At 41.1% G+C, this 19956-nt stretch overlaps 2 protein-coding genes and 2 long non-coding RNA genes across 6 annotated transcripts in view; 3 read left to right on the top strand and 1 right to left on the bottom strand.

The window, feature by feature from the left end:
- The first annotated feature begins 379 nt into the window (after window positions 1-379).
- On the top strand, window positions 380-8247 carry LOC108260739 (uncharacterized). The gene is made up of 10 exons (XM_053677341.1): window positions 380-690; window positions 2501-2803; window positions 3696-3829; window positions 3903-4009; window positions 4246-4385; window positions 5569-5724; window positions 6659-6961; window positions 7592-7725; window positions 7823-7929; window positions 8049-8247. Exons 1-10 carry the CDS (start codon window positions 555-557, stop codon window positions 8185-8187), a joined length of 1659 nt encoding a protein of 552 aa, XP_053533316.1. The 5' UTR covers window positions 380-554; the 3' UTR covers window positions 8188-8247.
- Window positions 8248-9104: 857 nt separating this feature from the next.
- On the bottom strand, window positions 9105-13431 carry LOC128629428 (uncharacterized). 2 transcript variants are annotated; one of them, XR_008393780.1, is made up of 3 exons: window positions 13303-13431; window positions 12216-12417; window positions 9105-10912 (listed from the first exon to the last, which is right to left on the bottom strand). It is a non-coding gene; the product is annotated as an uncharacterized LOC128629428 (long non-coding RNA). The 2 variants fall into 2 exon arrangements; XR_008393779.1 differs by lacking the exon at window positions 13303-13431 and adding an exon at window positions 13047-13285.
- Window positions 13432-13487: 56 nt separating this feature from the next.
- Window positions 13488-18475, top strand: LOC128628738 (uncharacterized). Its single transcript, XR_008393775.1, has 3 exons — window positions 13488-13628; window positions 14544-15595; window positions 15753-18475. It is a non-coding gene; the product is annotated as an uncharacterized LOC128628738 (long non-coding RNA).
- Window positions 18476-18639: 164 nt separating this feature from the next.
- The window catches only part of LOC108260741 (C-type lectin domain family 4 member E), a 3686-nt gene continuing 2369 nt past the window's right edge, over window positions 18640-19956 (top strand). Inside the window, exons 1-2 of one of the 2 annotated variants that reach the window (XM_017461250.2) lie at window positions 18640-18879; window positions 19813-19956. The exon at window positions 19813-19956 is cut by the window's right edge and continues 117 nt beyond it. In XM_017461250.2, the coding sequence (XP_017316739.1) occupies window positions 18771-18879; window positions 19813-19956 (253 nt within the window). In that variant the 5' untranslated portion in view covers window positions 18640-18770. The remainder of the gene's footprint in view (window positions 18880-19812) is intronic. The other variant, XM_017461252.3, reaches the window with a different exon arrangement.

Below are 19956 nucleotides of genomic sequence, written 5' to 3'. Positions count from 1 at the left end.
TGTGAAAGAGAGCAGAGGTTAACGCTGAGTGGAACTTGTGACGTCTTGCAACGTCACAGTAAAGCTGCATAAAAGCTTCTGAAAAAGTAAATCTACAGATAATTCCAGATCCACTGCAGGAACGTGTCAACTAATTCATATAAAATAATTCAAACTGCTATAAATATTTAATAAATTCATCTTAAAAGCATCAGGTGAAAAGTCCAATCGCTTTGTGTAATGATGTTATGAGGAACAAACATGTGATGAACCGGTGCAATGTACACACCATTATAACACAACAATGTGATTTTGATATTTATAAAACTGCTGGACTTCATCTACAGTACACATACTGTAGATGCTCTTCTTAAAGTCCAGCAGAAGCTCAAATTTCTTCACACCACACAAAACCACTGATGCTCTTCCTCTGATGTTTAACTTCCTCTTACTTGTGTTACTGACAGCAGCACATTTATTTCACTTCACACAGAGTACAGAGCTGCAGCCTGTCAGTCACGTCCACACAGAGACGCAGTCATTTCATGTTTTAGCGACTCTTTTATAGATTAGAGATGTTTCGGCGTTCTTCTGAGCAAGAGGATATGGTAGTAGTTATCTATGAGATTGTAGACAATGTTGAAGGTCACGACCCCGACACACAGGATGAAGACGCTGACGCGGTGAGACGCCTAGAAGTACAACACACAGGTACAAAATGTTTACGTTTGCATGGCCAACAGTGTTCCAACATGCAGAGGTGCAGTAATTCAGGCTTTTCTAGATTACACTGAGAGGAGATGATGGTGGATATCTGTGAGAATGTAGACACTGTTAGAGGTAACACACAGATGGAAATGAGAGAATTCCTCTTTACTCACTTTTTTTGAACCTTGCTTGTCTTTCTGATTACAATTACAGATCCTACTTGTGTTACGCTATCTGCCTGTGTTTTGACCCCAGCCATGGACTTTTAACTTCAAATGATAAAACCGCATGGATTTCTGCACTTTTATATACAGATTATACTGTCGAGTTTAAATCGGTTATTAGTTTTTCAATGACGTTTACAGCATTTAGCCGACGCCCCTAATCCAGAGCGGATTACAGAAGTGCTTTGTGGTCTTCATCAAAACCGCATCCTCATGCTAGTTCACTAGATCAGAGACTGAGAGTACCATGGAGAAAACTATTGTCACGTGTCATGACGTGAGGAAGTTCAGAGGGATGCAAGTGCAGTATGAACAGGTTTTATTTAGGAGAGAGACAGGCAGACAAATCCAAAACGTGATCCAAAAACAGGCAAAAGGTCAGGGGCTCGGCAAACAGGCATACACAGGGCGAGGCAGGAATCAAGGTCGTGGTCACGGAAAATAGGGTCGAGATAGAAAACATGAGACATAAACTACAGCGAGGGACTGGTAGCGGAGAAACCGGCGTGAACTAAACTAACGAACCTAAACATGAAATGGACTACGACTTGAACCATGACACTATAGCCTGTGACTGTCTATCGTAATTTCTTATCTATCCTAACGCAATATTCCGCGTTGTGTGCTGGGAGGCGCGCGGTATATATGCGGAAATAGTCAGCCTCGTAATGGCTAACGGCTGAGGGCAATTCAGACACACGTGAAACAACAACCAATGACATAACGGGGAGGAGCCATAACAGAAACATAAACAAATGCACGAGTCGAAATGTCACGATTGTCAACAAGGGAAAAGCAGGTGCTCGCGCAGTTGCTCGTGCACGCGCGCTCACATGCTCCACAGCGCGCTGCTTAAAGGGGAACTCGTGACAACTATGAAAATCCTTTTATAATATTGGCTAAGAATATAAAAAATAAACAAGGCGAGCCAGAATAAACCCAGAAAGTAAGACAGATAAAAATAATCATTCAATTATGACCAAAAAAAGTCTGCGGTTTAAACGGAGGACAGGCCGGTCTGTGTGTGCAGAGCTGTAAGCGGCAAATGCCTCAGCTGATGGAAGATTTACCGCTTGCTTATTATTAGTAATATTGTACTGTTTATTATTAAATATGTTCATTGAGTATTGAGTTTGAGTCAAAATAATTTCCACTTCTGATCATTTCTTTCGTGCTCCTAGCTGTCTGTGCGCGTGCAGTTTTCTGGAGTTTTGTGGGCGTCACTTAATGCAAAGGAGCTGTGTTGGGAGCGCGCTCTGCGTATTACGGGTGATCGACATACACGTGCGATTTTGAAGAAAATGTTTTACTCGCGTTGGTTTACGCAGTCATCGTGGTGCAAAGGGAGAACAGGTGACGTCATTCAGATCTGCAAGTCAGTTTATTCAAAACCAGCCCAAAGCCCCGCCCATCACTGCATGCGTTTAGTGGAAAGGGAGGAGTTTCACAGTGAAGTTGGAGGGAGTTACTGAGATGTTCTCCAGCTCACTGTTGAAGGGCCTTGTTACTGATGAGACTGTGAATGCTGGGTCTAACTTTGGAGATTAAATACGACTCAAACACGTGTCTTTGTGTCCATTTCCATCTAGGAGGAGACACTGCATGGAGCAGGTGTTACAGAGTGACTGCAGTGTGTGTGGTGCTGCTGTGTGTTCTCCTCCTGACTGCCGTCACGGTGCTGTGGATCAAATTCACCATCCTGAATACAGAAAATAACCAGTTAAAGACCAGTTACAACACCCTGACTATAGAGAGAGACCAGTTACAGGCCAGTTACAACAACCTGACTATAGAGAGACACCAGTTACAGGCCAGTGACAACACCCTGACTAAAGAGAGAGACCAATTAAAGAGGGAGAGAGGTGGATACTGGAGTACACTTGATCCGTGTTGTAAGTGCATGAATTTTAGAATAAAGTTTTCTACCCAAAGGTTAAATGCCCTCAGTGGAAATCCTGGTGTCATTTTAAAACTGAACTCAGTGTCTAAAATGTAAATGTCTATATGAGTTATTATTGTCCACACACACAGGGGGCACAGAGTTGGTGTGCTGTATTTATTTATCCGGTCAGGGTCTAAACAGAGGAATAGACAACAATAACCTACAAAAGTACAAGCTTTAATGCTGCAGAAATGCCACGTGTTCTCCAAATTTGGAGCAACAAACAAAAAGAGAAAATAAATGCTGGATGCAGTACACTGTCCCCATTTGGATAAAGTTTCTCCGATCGCTGTATTTCTGACAAAAAGACTGAACGAGGTTTACAATGACTTTTTTGGGTTTTGGAGAATTTTATTATGTTACATGTTAAAAAACCCAAACCAAAGTATTAAGTTTGATCTGATTTGAATTTGGGAGAAAGATAATTGGTGTAAAATCACAATAAGATGCTGTTTCTTGTGGTAAATAATGTTTTTAAAAAAAGGCTCATTACAGGTGATTAAAGTATATATATTACAGTTATATTATTGTATATATTATGGTATATATTACAGTTATATTACAGTATATATTATGGTATATATTACAGTATATATTATGGTATATATTACAGTTATATTACAGTATATATTACAGTTATATTACAGTATATATTATGGTATATATTACAGTTATATTACAGTATATATTATGGTATATATTACCGTTATATTACAGTATATATTATGGTATATATTGAACGATAGTGTTTGTGGTGAAATACAAGTCATGGCTGTATGCAGGCAATAGTTCAGAAACTGTGTGTTTTGATCTCAGTAAATTCTCTCTGTATATCTCTATAGATAAAGGGGGGTATTTCAACTTCGACTCCAGTTTTTACTACATGTCTAATGAGGAGAAGAACTGGGAGGAGAGCAGACAGGACTGCAGGGAGAAAGGAGCAGACCTGGTGATCATAAACAGCAAGGAGGAACAGGTGTGTGTGTGTGTGTGAGAGAGAGAGAGAGAGAGAGAGACTAAAGCTGTTTTTATTGTGCTGTCATTTACAGGTGGTCATCGGTAATCAGCTGGGCAGCAGTCGGGCTTGGATTGGTCTGAGTGACGGAGCTGTAGAGGGAGACTGGAAATGGGTGGACGGTACATCACTGACCACTGCGTAAGAAACTGAAATTGATTCTGTGCACATTTCGTTTTTTTTAGGTGCAATATAATCGATAACATCTTAAAACTGTTTTCCTGCTTAGAAAAATTATTGTCTGAAGATTATTTCCTTTTTTATATTGTTCCAATGTGCATTTCGGTAACCAGAGACTGAGAGGATTCAGTTAAATGTGTGGAACTGAAGGAAACTGAACACTGGTCTGAGTCTGAGTATGATTCTCTGGGTTTCAGGTACTGGGCTAAAGAGGAACCGAATGATGACGGTGATGAGGACTGTGCTGAGATGATCAATTCTCCAAATCGGAAATTATGGAATGACAATAAATGCTCTCATGAAGCACTCTGGATCTGTGAGAAACGTGTTGCTCAGTGACGTCCACCATTCGATAATGAAAAGCGCTTATAGACAAATTAAGTCATATATATATATATATATATATATAAGTATGAAAGCCACTATTTTGATGATAATTGTGTGCATGTTCTTCAGATTCATTCACTGTATCTCACAGATCTGTATTTCTTATGATTCTGATGCAGTAACTTTGTAGATGTGTTATGATGAAAGTAGTATCATAGAGATAATTCATGTATTTTAAGAGTCCATCTCAGTGTCTCTGAATCTGTTAAATCAGCATAAGCCTGAGCTCAAACAAGTTTGGATTGAGATGAATTACATAGTTTTTGCTTCTACACTGGGGGACATGATGTGAAATGACTATAAAGGGTTTCATTCCTGGTTTGCAGGTTCTTTTCTGCTCAAACTTTTAAGCTGCATACAGTTTTTGTAAAAAAAAAAATAATAAAAAAAAAACAGCAATGTTTAAATAAACCTATATATATAAATATCATTTATGGCACTGCAGAGTCATTTTATATGAAGAAGACAGCAGTGTTGTTATGGGGAAATAATCAATGGTGGACGGGGTGTTGTGATGCGACCTGGTGATTATTTTCCGAGAACATCACATCCTGAAGAGTTTTATTCCTATTATACCACAGCGAGTTCGCAATGCTTACAGTTCAAAAGAAGGACACAAAGATTTTATCCATTTATAGTTATGTTTAATGTTGTGGACCATCTATAAAATAAGTTACGCCATAACGGCTATAAACGGCCGTTCCCTCAGCAGCCTGTAATTGTTTTCTCTTTTTTGCCATGTCACTGAAAATCCACAAAGCACGAACGTCTCTGTGCTGAAGACTCTCCCATGAGGGAAAACCTACTGTTACAGAGTAAATAGTAAATAAATATCCTGCCCTCTTTACATGCCTGTGTGTGTGTGTGTGTGTGTGTGTGTGTGTGTCAGTGCAAGTGTGTGCACACCTTGGCATTTTTCTATGTGGTTGTTTTTTCTTATTGTGAAAGAGAGCAGGGGTTAATGCTGATCTTAGATCAGTGGAACTTGTGTCAAGCACAGCTAACTTCACAATTCAACCACAAGAAGCAACTGATTCCTCTGATGCAACTTCCTTTACTAACAGCAGTACAAGTTAGCTGCAGCCTGTCAGCCACGTCCGTACAGAGACGCAGTCATTTCGTGCATCAGTGAGTCTTTTATAGATTACAGATGTTTCATCGTTCTTCTGACCGAGTGGAGATGGTGGTGGAGATCTATGAGAGTACAGACACTGTTAGAGGTCACGACCCCGACACAGAGAAGGAAGGCGGTGACACAAAGAAAGCCCCAGACACAGATCCGAACAGAGGTATGTGAGTTTTGAAGTTTGCACGGCCAGATGCAGTAATTCAGGCTTTTACAGATGTGAGATTTGTATCAGTGTGTTTGTGAGTGAGCAGAGATGACGGTGGATATCTACGAGAGTGCAGACGCTGTTAGACGTGGAGAAGGAAGAGAGAACTTTGAACTTAGGCCTGCTAGCCTATTAATAGCAGACGCCCCTGGACATATACACAGACACAGTACACATACTTTAGAGCAGAAATAAAGAAGAATTTTTTTTTTTTAAATTCACACAGCAGCTTGGTGTGTTTTATTGAAACTGCATCAATTTAGTCCACATTGTGTTGTAACAAACTGCCAGGTTCAGCTCAAGAAAAAGATCCAAGTCTTAGCAAACATTATCTCACTGCACTGTTGAATTCTTAATCGTGATTGGTCAGAAGGAATGATTAATTTTCTAGAACAGTAGCTCTGATAGAAGTTCTCATAGCATGCCAGATTAAAGATTTACTGTATGTATATTCCTGTGCTTGTTGTAATATATTGTTGCTATAGTAACAGCTAATACACAGGGACTTGCATGGCAGATGCTGCGTGTTGTCTCGAATTCCCTCTCTCAGTGAGTCTTGCGTTTGGGTTTGTTTATGTTATGCCATGCGAACGTTTTCTGTTCTAGCCTTAGCTCTGCCCTGAGTCTTAGACAAAGATCTTTTTCAGTCATTGTGGTGCAAATGCAGAACACAAAGTCAGTTAATTCAAAACCAGCCCAAAGCCCCGCCCATCACTGCATGCATTTAGTGGAAAGGGAGGAGTTTCACAGTGAAGTTGGAGGGAGTTACTGAGATGTTCTCCAGCTCACTGTTGAAGGGCCTTGTTACTGATGAGACTGTGAATGCTGGGTCTAACTTTGGAGATTAAATACGACTCAAACACGTGTCTTTGTGTCCATTTCCCTCTAGGAGGAGACACTGCATGGAGCAGGTGTTACAGAGTGACTGCAGTGTGTGTGGTGCTGCTGTGTGTTCTCCTGCTGACTGCCGTCACGGTGCTGTGGATCAAATTCACCATTCTGAATACAGAAAACAACCGTTTACAGACCAGTTACAACACCCTGACTATAGAGAGAGACCAGTTACAGGCCAGTTACAACAACCTGACTGAAGAGAGAGACCAGTTACAGACCAGTTTCAACAACCTGACTATAGAGAGAGACCAGTTACAGAGGGAGAGAGATGGATACCGGAGTACACTTGATCTGTGTTGTAAGTGCATGAATTTTAGAATAAAGTTTTCTACCCAAAGGTTAAATGCCCTCAGTGGAAATCCTGGTGTCATTTTAAAACTGAACTCAGTGTCTAAAATGTAAATGTCTATATGAGTTATTATTGTCCACACAAACAGGGGACACAGAGTTGGTGTGCTGTATTCATTTATCCGGTCAGGGTCTAAACAGAGAAATAGACAACAATAACCCCCTGGCGCAGCCCCCTTGGGGGCCACCAGGGGGCGTCAACAATTTGGTGTGAAAAATAAACTCTCACTCTTAGACAACCACACACACACACACACACACACACACACACACACACACACACACAATCAATTCCTAATATAAAGATGTAAGATGTAATTAATAATAAAAAAGAGGGATACATTCAGAAGTCTGTATTTTTAATGTGTTTTTTAAAGACATCTTGCAAAAGGGGGGCCTCGGTCAAATGTTAATGCCATTTCGGGGGCCTTGCCCTGGAAAAGTTTGGGCACCCCTGTATTATTTTTTATATATTGAGCTATAGTGTTTGTGGTGAAATACAAGTCATGGCTGTATGCAGGCAATAGTTCAGAAACTGTGTGTTTTGATCTCAGTAAATTCTCTCTGTATATCTCTATAGATAAAGGGAGGTGTTTCAACTTCGACTCCAGTTTTTACTACATGTCTAATGAGGAGAAGAACTGGGAGGAGAGCAGACAGGACTGCAGGAACAAAGGAGCAGACCTGGTGATCATAAACAGCAAGGAGGAACAGGTGAGAGAGAGAGAGAGAGAGAGAGAGAGAGAGAGAGAGAGAGAGAGAGAGAGAGAGAGAGACACTAAAGCTGTTTTTATTGTGCTGTCATTTACAGGAGTTCATTGGTAAACAGCTGGGCAGCAGTCGGGCTTGGATTGGTCTGAGTGACAGAGCTGAAGAGGGAAAGTGGAAATGGGAGGACGGTACACCACTGACCACTGCGTAAGAAATTATTTCCCTAACTTTAAAGTGCACAGAGTCTGAGAAGATTCAGTTAAATGTGTGGAATTGATGGAAACTGAACACTGATCTGAGTCTGATTCTGATTCTCTGGGTTTCAGGTTCTGGGCTACAGGGGAACCGAATAATACAGATGATGAGGACTGTGCTGAGATTTTCAGTTCAAATGGGAACTTCTGGAATGACCAGAAATGTTCTAATAATAAACACTGGATCTGTGAGAGACGTGTTTCTCAGTGACGTGTATCATTTAATAATCAAAAACACATGCACAAATTGAACCAAATATATATATATATATATATATATATATATATATATATATATATATATATAATATATATATATATATATATATATATATATATATATATATATATATATATATATAAAGTATAAAAGACAGTATTGTCATGATGATTGTGTTTCTGTTTCAGTTTCTTGTCATGAAAAAAAAAAGATTCAGGTAAAAAAACAACATTTAAATAAAAAAAATTATAGAACATTTGTGGCATTACAGCGTGGTTCTTCCGTAAAGAATAAACAGTGCATTTAGAGGAAAATAATCAGTGATGGGGTGGTGTGATGTTGTCATGGAATCCAAGGAGTCAGATACAAGTGCAGAATTTAAACAGCTCGGCAGCAATGAGGCTTTGATTGGTCTGAGTGACAGTGACACAGAGGGGATATGGAAACGGTTGGACGGTACGACCCTGACCACTACGCAAGAGATTGAGATTAATGATATATATTATTTATATACTGTATGTTTATTACCAGGATTTCCAGACAGATGCGTAACTCAAAATCCAAGCCAACTGATAAAATAAAATATTTTGTCATTTTCAGCAGGTGGGATTAAGACATGATAACATAAAACATATATATGTGACAAAGAGAGAGAGAGAGAGAGAGAGAGAGAGAGAGAGAGAGAGAGAGAGAGATTTATTTACTGTACACTACTATACGCTCTGTCAACTTCCCCCATTTATTATAAATAGGCTGTTTAAAAAAAAAAAGGCACAGTGAGAGAGGGAGAGAGAGAGTGATAGAGAGAGAGAGAGAGAGAGAGAGGGAGAGAGAGAGAGAGAGAGAGAGATGTATTTACTGTACACTACTGTACACTCTGTCAGCTTCCCCCATTTACTGAAAATAGGTTGTTTTTTTTTTTTTTTTTTTAAAAGAGAGAGTGAGAGAGTGGGAGAGAGAGAGAGTGAGAAAGGGAGAGAGAGAGAGAGAGAGAGAGAGAGATGAAACCCACATATATTTATAGTTTGTGCTGTGCTTTGCAGGAGTTCATTCTTAAACAGCTTACAAGCAGCAGTCAGGCTTGGATCGGTCTGACTGACAGCGACACAGAGGGGGTGTGGAAATGGGTGGACGATACACCACTGACCACTTCGTAAGAGATTATGAACCCAGACTGAGAGGGTTGAGTTAAAGGTGCATAAGTAAAGACAAATGAACACTGTTTAATCTGATTCTGATTCTCTGGGTTTCAGGTTCTGGTCTGTTGGAGAACCGGATAATGCAAGCGATGAGGACTGTGCCGAGATTGAGGGTTGAAGAAACAGCTGGAACGACAGATCATGCTCTGCAAATGTACGGTGTATCTGTGAAAAGAACGTGTTTTTGTTGTAAGGTTAAAATAATGCAATGATGAGCAACAAGAGGGTGTGTGTTACAGTGATTTCATTATTGGAAAGGGTGTTCTTAGGCATTAAAGGAAGCGGAGTAAATCTGTGATAACATTGCTGTAGTGCGTGCGTTTGGGTGTCTTATTGCTTTTTATAAAACAGTGTGGGGAAAAAACAATATGATAAAATCGAGATTTCCAACAACAGTTGGAATTATCATCATTTAATTTATGATAATCACGATAGACAATTATTACGCCATGCAAAATGTAATCGCAGATTTATATGATTACATTTAATTTCGATTGATTTCTCACAGAAAGCTGTTGCAAGGCTTCAGAAAGCTTGAATATATCCAACACTGGACTAGTTTTATCGTCGCTTAGTGCTTTTCCGTCCTTAGCCTACATTCATTCCAACATAGCCTACATTCTTGCAAATATTCCAAAGTGTTCCAACTTCCAAGGATAAACATCGAAGGGAGGAGTAATCGATGGAATTTCTATTAGATGTTAATAATAACAGCTTCATACCGGCTAGCTTCAGAATCATAGCACAAAACAGGGAACATAAATCACATTGTTTTTTGAATAACTGGGTGACTAGCTGTCTTCTCCATCTTGCTCTCTCCTCTTTTTTATGTTTTTCTTCTTCAGGTACAACACCCTGACTATAGAGAGAGACCTGTTACAGATCAGGTACAAAACCCTGACTAAACAGAGAGACCAGTAACAGAGGGAGAGAGATGGATATTCGAGAACATATATATAATATGTACATATAGTATAAAAGACAGTATTTTGATGATGATTGTGTTTCTGTTTCAGTTTCTTATCAAAAATGATTCAGGTTAAAAAAAACAACATTTTAAATAAACGTCTAATCGTTTTGTGTAATATTGTTATGAGGATCAAAAATGTGATGAATTAGTGCAATGTACACATCATTATAACACAAAAATGTTATTTTGATATGTATATAACTGCTAGACTTTAACAAGAACATCTACAGTAGCGTGAGAATTGCAGCGCAATTGTCTTCACACTTTGACCACACGAAGCCACTGATGCTCTCTGCTCTGATGTTTAACTTCCTCTGACTTGTGTTACTGTCAGCAGCACATTTATTTCACTTCACACAGAGTACAGAGCTGCAGCCTGTCAGTCACGTCCACACAGAGACGCAGTCATTTCATGTTTTAGTGACTCTTTTTTAGATTAGAGATGTTTCAGCGTTCTTCTGAGCGAGTTGAAATCTAGGAGAGTGCAGACACTGTTAGCGGTCATGACCCCGACACACAGGATGAAGACGCTGACGCGGTGAGACGCCTAGAAGTACAACACACAGGTACAAAATGTTTACGTTTGCATGGCCAAAAGTGTTCCAACATGCAGAGGTGCAGTAATTCAGGCTTTTCTAGATTACAGTGAGAGGAGACGATGGTGGATATCTGTGAGAATATAGACACTGTTAGAGGTAACACACAGATGGAAATGAGAGAATTCCTCTCTTTACGCACTTTTGAACCTTGCTTGTCTTTCTGATTACAATTACAGATCATCCTTTGATGTCACCACCCAGTTGCTTCAGTACTGCAGCTATAAATCCCTATTTTTTATTACGTTTATAGCATTTCAGCCTCTGAATGAAATTGTGGGCTTCTCTAGATAGGGATGGAGTGTAAATAGGTTTTGTCTGACAGACTAGATCTGCTACGCTGCTGCTGAGCAGGTACATATACTTGCTCTGATAGACATGTGCAGATGCATGCCCTGCTGCAAAGGGTACAGAAGAAGGAGCCCCCTCAAAACCAAGCGGATGGGCTGCACTGAAATACAACCCGGCTTACACAATAGCTTAACGCTACTGAACTAATCCTGTGTGTTGGTGTTATGTCTAATGGGCTAGCTGACTATGTACGCCTGGACCGGGGAGCCCAGAACTTGCTTAACTGTGACTTAGAGGCTATGTGTACCCAGCACATATCAGCAATTATCAGTATTTATCAAATTATATTGACATTTATCTACAACCATCAGGGATTATCATCAATTATCAGCAATGATCTGATTAGAGATTCTCAATACTAATGTGTTGAAGGTGAGTGAGAGAGCGTATAAGACATCTGGGTCAAAAATCAAATATAAACTCAACTAAACGCCAGAGACAAGAAACTGTGTGTAAAATTAACTACTAAACTCCTCTAACAGAGTTCCCAGACCGGTAGCACTCCCAGTCCGTGATTCAACAAACCAGCACCACGGAGTGTCCACCGACAGAGACCACAAAGACCCCTGCAAGCTGCCGCGGACAAGGGAGCCCGCCAAATGTCGCAAAAACGAACACAAATGCAGATAAATCTGGAAGAGTAAAGTTTGCCATAAACAAGGACAATCCCCTACAATTCAGGGGTGTAAAACTCATTTTAGTTCAGGGGCCACATACAGCCTAATTAGATGTCAAGTGGGCCGGGCCAGTAAAAGCATAGCATAATCACCTATAAATAACAATAAGTCTATGTTTTTCCCTTTGTTTTTGTGCAAAGAAGTACAAGTACATTAGGAAAATCTTCACATTTAATGAAATATCCTTTTACAAAACATAGCTGGCTTTTACTGCTGCTTCACTGACCTCTTGTCTCCAGGTCAAAATGGACTGTTGTTTCCTCAGACCCACCAGCAATTCATTTATCTTCTCTCTTCTCAGTTGTCCATGTGTAACCGGTCCGTTCTGCCTAGCCCGGCTGCACTGCGTTGTGTTCTGTTGCACAATAGACACTGGACACCAGTGTATCTTGTTGAATTGAGGTTTATTCCGCAGACAAGCTCAAAGTCTATTTAGAGTTCAGAAAGAGCAAAAACGTCGTCATACAGGGTTTATCTTCACGACACACCTAACATGAGAAAATAACATAAACGTGTACCTCGATAAGAACATAAAATGGCGACAGCTAGCACACACGTGACAAAAACATGCTAATTTGCTCATCTTTCACAAACTCATTTTACAAGTGAAATACACAGCAGAAACGACACAGTCCGTCTATACTAATAATACTATAAATGATTAAACTGGTTTGTGCGCTTGAAACTAGTTTTAAAGCTTAACCCTCTTACCCCTAAGTTCCCACAGTATTATGTCTCATAACCCTATATTCCCCAGAGAAACAGCACGCCAACCCTGAGTTCCTCGGCCAAAATCAACATTTTAACATTTTTAGGCCTTGAAACAACTTATAATAATGCATTTGTGTAATATTACTTTGAAAATGAAGCAGTTCAGTGTTTTTACTAAACTTAGAGCACAATTCTAAACTAGAGAAATTACGAAAAAATGCTCGCTAAAATCCTTATACTCATTTAGAAGTACCGTACGAGCATCAGCGTGGTCAATGCCTTTATAAATAATAAATAAATAAATGCATTTTAGCGCCAAAAGTCAAGTTTCTGGTGATAATCAGACCAGCAGGTAGTGTTTTCACGAATGCACAGAAATGGTCCCGTTATGACTCCAGACCCCTGCAGTGTCAGTCGCACTGGTTGATGCTGAAGATGAAGACGGATCAGGGTCTGAATCAGGAGAGTTTGCGTCTCTTATCAGTTTCGGTTTCGGTTTCAACATCGCCTGCACTTTCACTGCTGTCCCTATCTAGAATCCTCGCTCTCGCCTGTGTAACTGTGTATGTTTTCTTTTTTTTCTCTCACTGTTTTAGATGTACCTGTGTTCACTGTAGGTGTAACTTTAGCTGGAACACGATTAGGTTTCCGCTTTGCCATTTTTAGTTCACTTCTACAATTACACCAACATTCACGCTTGGATCAGCTTCATCGTAATGCCGGCGTAATAACGTCGTGACGTCATGACGTCATCAACCTTCCGGGTTAAAAAATAATAAATAAGTAAGGAATCATAGCAGAGTAATGCCGGTACTCCGGCCTTACGGGGATAACGTTTACACAGTAAATCCTCTATATCGGCCTTACGGGTATTTGGCATAGACGACCAAGCCGGTCTACGGGCAAGCCGGTTTTTCGGCCATACGGGGTAAGAGGGTTAAAATTCGAACTTTTTATTATCGCACTGGCTTAAGTACATACCTCTCTCAGTCAGCCGACTGACGGGAAACCTGAAATGACGCGATGCGTCTGCTACCAATTAATAAAGCGCACTATAACACAAATAAAGTACTCCCAACACCAAGAACAGCAAACTATTAAATAATCGCGAAGGATTTTAGTGAAATTAATACATCTTACAGCGCAACACATGCCATGAAAAAAACACAAATAAAAAACAATAAATTTTATTTCCTATATCTGTTACACTTGCAAGCTGTCGTATTTTTCGCCATGATGGGTCTCATAGTGGCGCCAAATATTATATTCCTTGAGCACCAACACTTGTTGCATACACACTAAGCACACAGGCGCATTGCTACCATCTGCTGTTCGGTCTGAATCCCAGAGTTCTGCCGCGTGTTCTACTCTGACTAAAACAGTGCGCCCCTAGCGGATAATTTAGGAATAGCATTTTATTGCAAATTTCTAGTTCGTGTCTTTTACGCATTTTTTCACTTTCAAAATTTATCCTGCGGCCCAGATTGAACCCCCTATCGGGCCAGGTTTTGGCTGACCCTGCACTCTGACACCAACTTCCTGACATGCTGGAGTATGCGAAGAAAAGAATTTCACTGTGCTGTAGTGTATATGTGATCAATAAAGCCTCATTATCATTACATAGCGCCGTCTCAGTGTTCTCCATGGTTGGATGACTTGTGATTACCAAAGATTTCTTTCACTTTTTTGGGGACAAAGGAGCAGACCTGGTGATCATAAACAGCACAGAGGAAGAGGTGTGTGTGTGTGTGTGTGTGTGTGTGTGTGAGAGAGAGAGAGAGAGAGAGAGAGAGAGAGAGAGAGAGAGATGTATTTATGCAGTATTTTGTGCTGTCATTTGCAGAAGTTCATCCTTAAACAGCTCGGCAGCAATGAGGCTTTGATTGGTCTGAGTGACAGTGACACAGAGGGAATGTGGAAACGGGTGGACGGTACGACCCTGACCACTACGTAAGTGATTGAGATTAATTATATGTATTATTATGTATATATTAATTAAATACCGTATGTTTACTGATAAAATAAAATATTTTGTCATTTTCAGCAGGTGGATTAAGCCATGATAACATAAAACATATATGTATTTACTGTACACTACTGTACCCTCTGTCAACTTCCCCCATTTATTGAAAATAGGCTGTTCTTTAAAAGAGAGAGAGAGAGAGAGAGAGAGAGAGAGAGAGAGAGAGAGAGGATGTATAAGCATTGATACTTAAATGTAATGTTATTTAATATTATGGAAGGAGTGTTCAGTGTCAGCACTTTGGAAGAGTGTAAGTTTTCTGCCATGAGAAAAGTCTTCAGGACAGAGGACTTTCGGTAACACAACTGAACGAGCTGCATTTTATCTTCATAAGGATGAAAAAAATAGATAAAACAAGATGTGCTGTCTTTGGAAAATAATCATCATCAGAGTGAAAATACTCCTCGATTTCCCAGAATTATTATAAGAGCAAAAAGGCGACTGAATCTGGAACGCCATGTTCAAAAAGCACATTTGTGTGAGTGTGTGGTAAGGTGTGCACAAACTTTTGTCCATGTAGTGAATTTTGAGCAGTAATCAGATCCAGGTACAGATAACATCATTGATTAACAGGCGTACATCCCATAATGTGCACAATAGTGGCATCCTGTCGAACACTTCCCAGTTTAACCGCACTACACCAGTTAAAAGGTCTCTTTAACACTTGACATGCAGAAGACTAGCGAAGCTGTGATTCAGAGTCTTTTATAGAGCAGAGATGTCTCAGGCTGTTTCCGAATATGTGAACTACGCTAAGGAGAGAGGAGAGCGCATCGAGAAGGTGTTGGAACTCTATGAGAGAGGAGATGCTGTTAGACCTCAAAAGCCCGAAACCGAGACGGAGAATGCCAACACGAAGACTCAACACGCAGGTACAAACACAGATCAGTTCGATTCCAATTATAATTGTGAAACGCTTTTAACAATCCGCACCACCACAAAGCAGCCTCACAGAAATCCGGATGTAGATTCAGATCCTTGTGGCGGGCGAGGAAAATGTTTTATTCTCTGTGTCCCACCCCCTTATAGAACTGACCACTGCGGGGGACAGATGTTACAGACTGGCTGTTTTGTGTGTGCTGCTGCTGTGTCTTCTCCTGCTGATTGCTACCACAGTGCTGTGGATCGAATTCACCATCCTGACTACAGAAAAAGATCAGTTACAGTCCACATACACCGCTCTTATAATAGAGCAAGACTGCTTACAGACTAGTTACAATGAACTGACTGTAGAGAGAAATCATTTACGGACACGTTACATGAGAATGACTTTTGAGAGAGACCAGTTAGAGGACAGAAACAACAACCTGACGATAGAAAGAGTGCACAACAGGATAGAATTGCAAACCTGAAGGTTGGCATGAACCAGCTACAGGAGTTTAGAACTTAGAGAACTTAGCTCTTATCCCTGTTAGCCTAGAAGTTCTCATAGCATGTCAAATTAAAGATTTACTCTATGTGTATTTATTCCTGTGCTTGTTGTAATATATTGTTGCTATAGTAACAGCTAATACACAGGGACTTGCATGGCAGACGCTGCGTGTTGTCTCGAATTCCCCCTCTCAGTGAGTCTTGCGTTTGGGTTTGTTTATGTTATGCCATGCGAAGGTTTTTCTGTTCTAGCCTTAGCTCTGCCCTGAGTCTTAGACAAAGATCTTTTTCAGTCGTTGTGGTGTGAATGCAGAACATAAAGTCAGTTTCTTCAAAACCAGCCCACATCCCCGCCCATCACTGCATGCGTTTAGTGGAAAGGGAGGAGTTTCACAGTGAAGTTGGAGGGAGTTACTGAGATGTTCTCCAGCTCACTGTTGAAGGGCCTTGTTACTGTTGAGACTGTGAATGCTGGGTCTAACTTTGGAGATTAAATGCGACTCAAACACGTGTCTTTGTGTCCATTTCCCTCTAGGAGGAGAAACTGCATGGAGCAGGTGTTACAGAGTGACTGCAGTGTGTGTAGTGCTGCTGTGTGTTCTCCTGCTGACTGCCGTCACGGTGCTGTGGATCAGATTCAACAACCTGACTACAGAAAACAACCAGTTACAGACCAGTTACAACAACCTGACTATAGAGAGAGACCAGTTACAGACCAGTTACAACAACCTGACTACAGAAAACAACCAGTTAAAGATCATTCATAGAGACTATAGAGAGAGACCAGTTACAGACCAGTTACAACAACCTGACTACAGAAAACAACCAGTTAAAGATGATTCATTGGTGGCCCTGGCCCCCTGGGCTGAATGTCCCAAGCAGAGCCAGGAAACCGCACGGTGTTCTTGGCGGCGCAGGGAAGCGGAGAAACGTCCCTGGCTGAACAGAGAGGCAGAGTAACGACCACAGCCGGGCAGACAGGCTGAGCGACTTCCTCGGCGGAGCAGGGAAGCAGGGTGTCGTCCTCATCGTATCATGAAAGCGGAGCGACATCCCCTTGGGCGTGGGCTGAACTTGGGCGACCGGGTCGGTAGACTTGGGCGTGGGCTGAATTTGGGTGACTGGGTCGGTAGACTTGGGCGTGGGTTGAACTTGGCTTGAGCAGAACGTGGTCGGCCGTTCTGTTAGACTTGGGCGTGAGCAGAACTCAGTCGGCCGTATCAGTAGACTCAGGCGTGAGCAGAACTTGGTCGGCCATATCAGTAGACTTGGGCTTGAGCAGAACTTGGTTGGCCGTATCAGTAAACTTGGGTGTGAGCAGAACTTGGTTGTTAGGCTTAGATATTAGCGGAACTTGGTCAACTGGATCAGCAGGCTTGGACGTGACATCAGGAACTTGAGACTTGACTTGGACTTCAGAGACTGGAGACCTGACTTGGACCTCGGGGACTTGAGACTTGCCTTGGACTTGGACCTCAGGGACTTGACACTTGACTTGGATTTCAGAGACTTGAGACTTGACTTGGACTTCAGAGACTGGAGACTTGACTTGGACTTCAGAGACTAGAGACTTGACTTGGACCTCAGAGACTTGAGACTTGACTTGGATTTCAGAGACTTGAGACTTGAGTTGGACTTCAGTGACTGGAGACTTGACTTGGACTTGGACCTCAGGGACTTGAGACTTGACTTGGACTTGGACCTCAGGGTTGAGCTCTGGTGCTGGAGCCTCCGTGTTGACCTCTGGCTGGAGCTCGGCAGGTGAGCCCACCTCGTGGGTCTCAGGTTCGAGCTCAGAGGTCACCAGGTTAACCTCCGGCTGGGGCTCTCCATGAGTTTGCCTGTAGTAGTGGGTAAACGGCAGGGAAGGTTTTAAGTTTAAAATTTTAAGTTGTCATGTCCACAAATTATTTTCCGGAATAGTGTTCTGAAAAACTCCCAGAAAACTGCAGATCTGCTGAAACTCTCAGTTCTTTTAGACTTTTCTTTTAAATAAATCATCAAGGTATTTTAATTCATATCTTTGCTGCACTGTAACCTTTTTATATTCTGTTTTAACCTGTTTTAATTAGTAATGTATTTATTTTTTCATTTTAATTTTAATTTATTTATTTATTTATATTTTTAATGAACTCTTTTTAAATGTCTTTTCTTGTAATTGTTGCTTTGCGTTTCTTTATATTTTATGTAAAGCACTTTGAATTGCCCGGTTGTTGAAAATGTGCTATACAAATAAATTTGCCTTGCCTTGCCTTACTGAAAATCCACAAAGCACGAACGTCTCTGTGCTGAAGACTCTCCCATGAGGGGAATCCTACTGTTACAAAGTAAATAGTAAATAAATATCCTGCCCTCTTTACATGCCTGTGTGTGTGTGTGTGTGTGTGTCAGTGCAAGTGTGTGCACACCGTGACATTTTTCTATGTGGTTGTTTTTTCTTTTTGAGAGCAGGGGTTAATGCTGATCTTAGATCAGTGGAACTTGTGTCAAGCACAGCTAACTTCACAATTCAACCACAAGAAGCAACTGATTCCTCTGATGCAACTTCCTTTACTAACAGCTGTACAAGTTAGCTGCAGCCTTTCAGCCACACCCACACAGACACGCAGTCATTTCGTGCATTAGTGAGTCTTTTATAGATTACAGATGTTTCATCGTTCTTCTGGCTGAGTGGAAATGGTGGTGGAGATCTTTGCGAGTGCAGACACTGTTAGAGGTCACGACCCCGACACAGAGAAGGAAGGCGGTGACACAAAGAAAGCCCCAGACACAGATCTGAACACAGGTATGTGAGTTTCGAAGTTTGCACGGCCAGATGCAGTAATTCAGGCTTTTACAGATGTGAGATTTGTATCAGTGTGTTTGTGAGTGAGCAGAGATGACGGTGGATATCTACGAGAGTGCAGACACTGTTAGACGTGGAGAAGGAAGAGAGAACTTTGAACTTAGGCCTGCTAGCCTATTAATAGCAGACGCCCCTGGACATATACACAGACACAATACACATACTTTAGAGCAGAAATAAAGAAGAATTTTTTTATAATTCACACAGCAGCTTGGTGTGTTTTATTGAAACTGCATCAATTTAGTCCACAGTGTGTTGTTACAAACTGCCAGGTTCAGCTCATGAAAAAGACCGAAGTCTTAGCAAACATTATCTCACTGCACTGTTGAATTCTTAATCGTGATTGGTCAGAAGGAATGATTAATTTTCTAGAACAGTAGCTCTGATAGAAGTTCTCATAGCATGTGAAATTAAAGATTTACTCTATGTGTATTTATTCCTGTGCTTGTTGTAATATTTTGTTGTTATAGTAACAGCTAATACACAGGGACTTGCATGGCAGATGCTGCGTGTTGTCTCGAATTCCCTCTCTCAGTGAGTCTTGCGTTTGGGTTTGTTTATGTTATGCCATGCGAACGTTTTTCTGTTCTAGCCGTAGCTCTGCCCTGAGTCTTAGACAAAGATCTTTTTGTCGTTGTGGTGCAAATGCAGAACACAAAGTCAGTTTAATCAAAACCAGCCCACATCCCCACCCCTCACTGCATTCCTTTAGTGGAAAGGGAGGAGTTTCACAGTGAAGTTGGAGGGAGTTACAGATATGTTTTCCAGCTCACTGTTGAAGGGACTTGCTACTGTTGAGACTGTGAATGCTGGGTCTAACTTTGGAGAGTAAATACGACTCAAAGACATGTCTTTGTGTGCATTTCCCTCTAGGAGGAGAAACTGCATGGAGCAGGTGTTACAGAGTGACTGTAGTGTGTGTGGTGCTGCTGTGTGTTCTCCTGCTGACTGCCGTCACGGTGCTGTGGATCAAATTCACCATTCTGAATACAGAAAATAACCAGTTACAGACCAGTT

Source organism: Ictalurus punctatus, chromosome 29 (assembly GCF_001660625.3).
Source record: "Ictalurus punctatus breed USDA103 chromosome 29, Coco_2.0, whole genome shotgun sequence".
Taxonomy (NCBI): Eukaryota; Metazoa; Chordata; class Actinopteri; order Siluriformes; family Ictaluridae; genus Ictalurus; species Ictalurus punctatus.
This window is presented reverse-complemented; position numbering and strand designations above follow the sequence as displayed.

Coding starts and splice junctions, on each gene's coding strand:
- LOC108260739 (XM_053677341.1), top strand. CDS start 555: ATGTTTCGGCGTTCTTCTGAGCAAGAGGATATGGTAGTAGTTATCTAT. Junction 4,010..4,245: donor GGTACATCACTGACCACTGC/GTAAGAAACTGA, acceptor TCTGGGTTTCAG/GTACTGGGCTAAAGAGGAAC. Junction 7,726..7,822: donor TAAACAGCAAGGAGGAACAG/GTGAGAGAGAGA, acceptor TGTCATTTACAG/GAGTTCATTGGTAAACAGCT.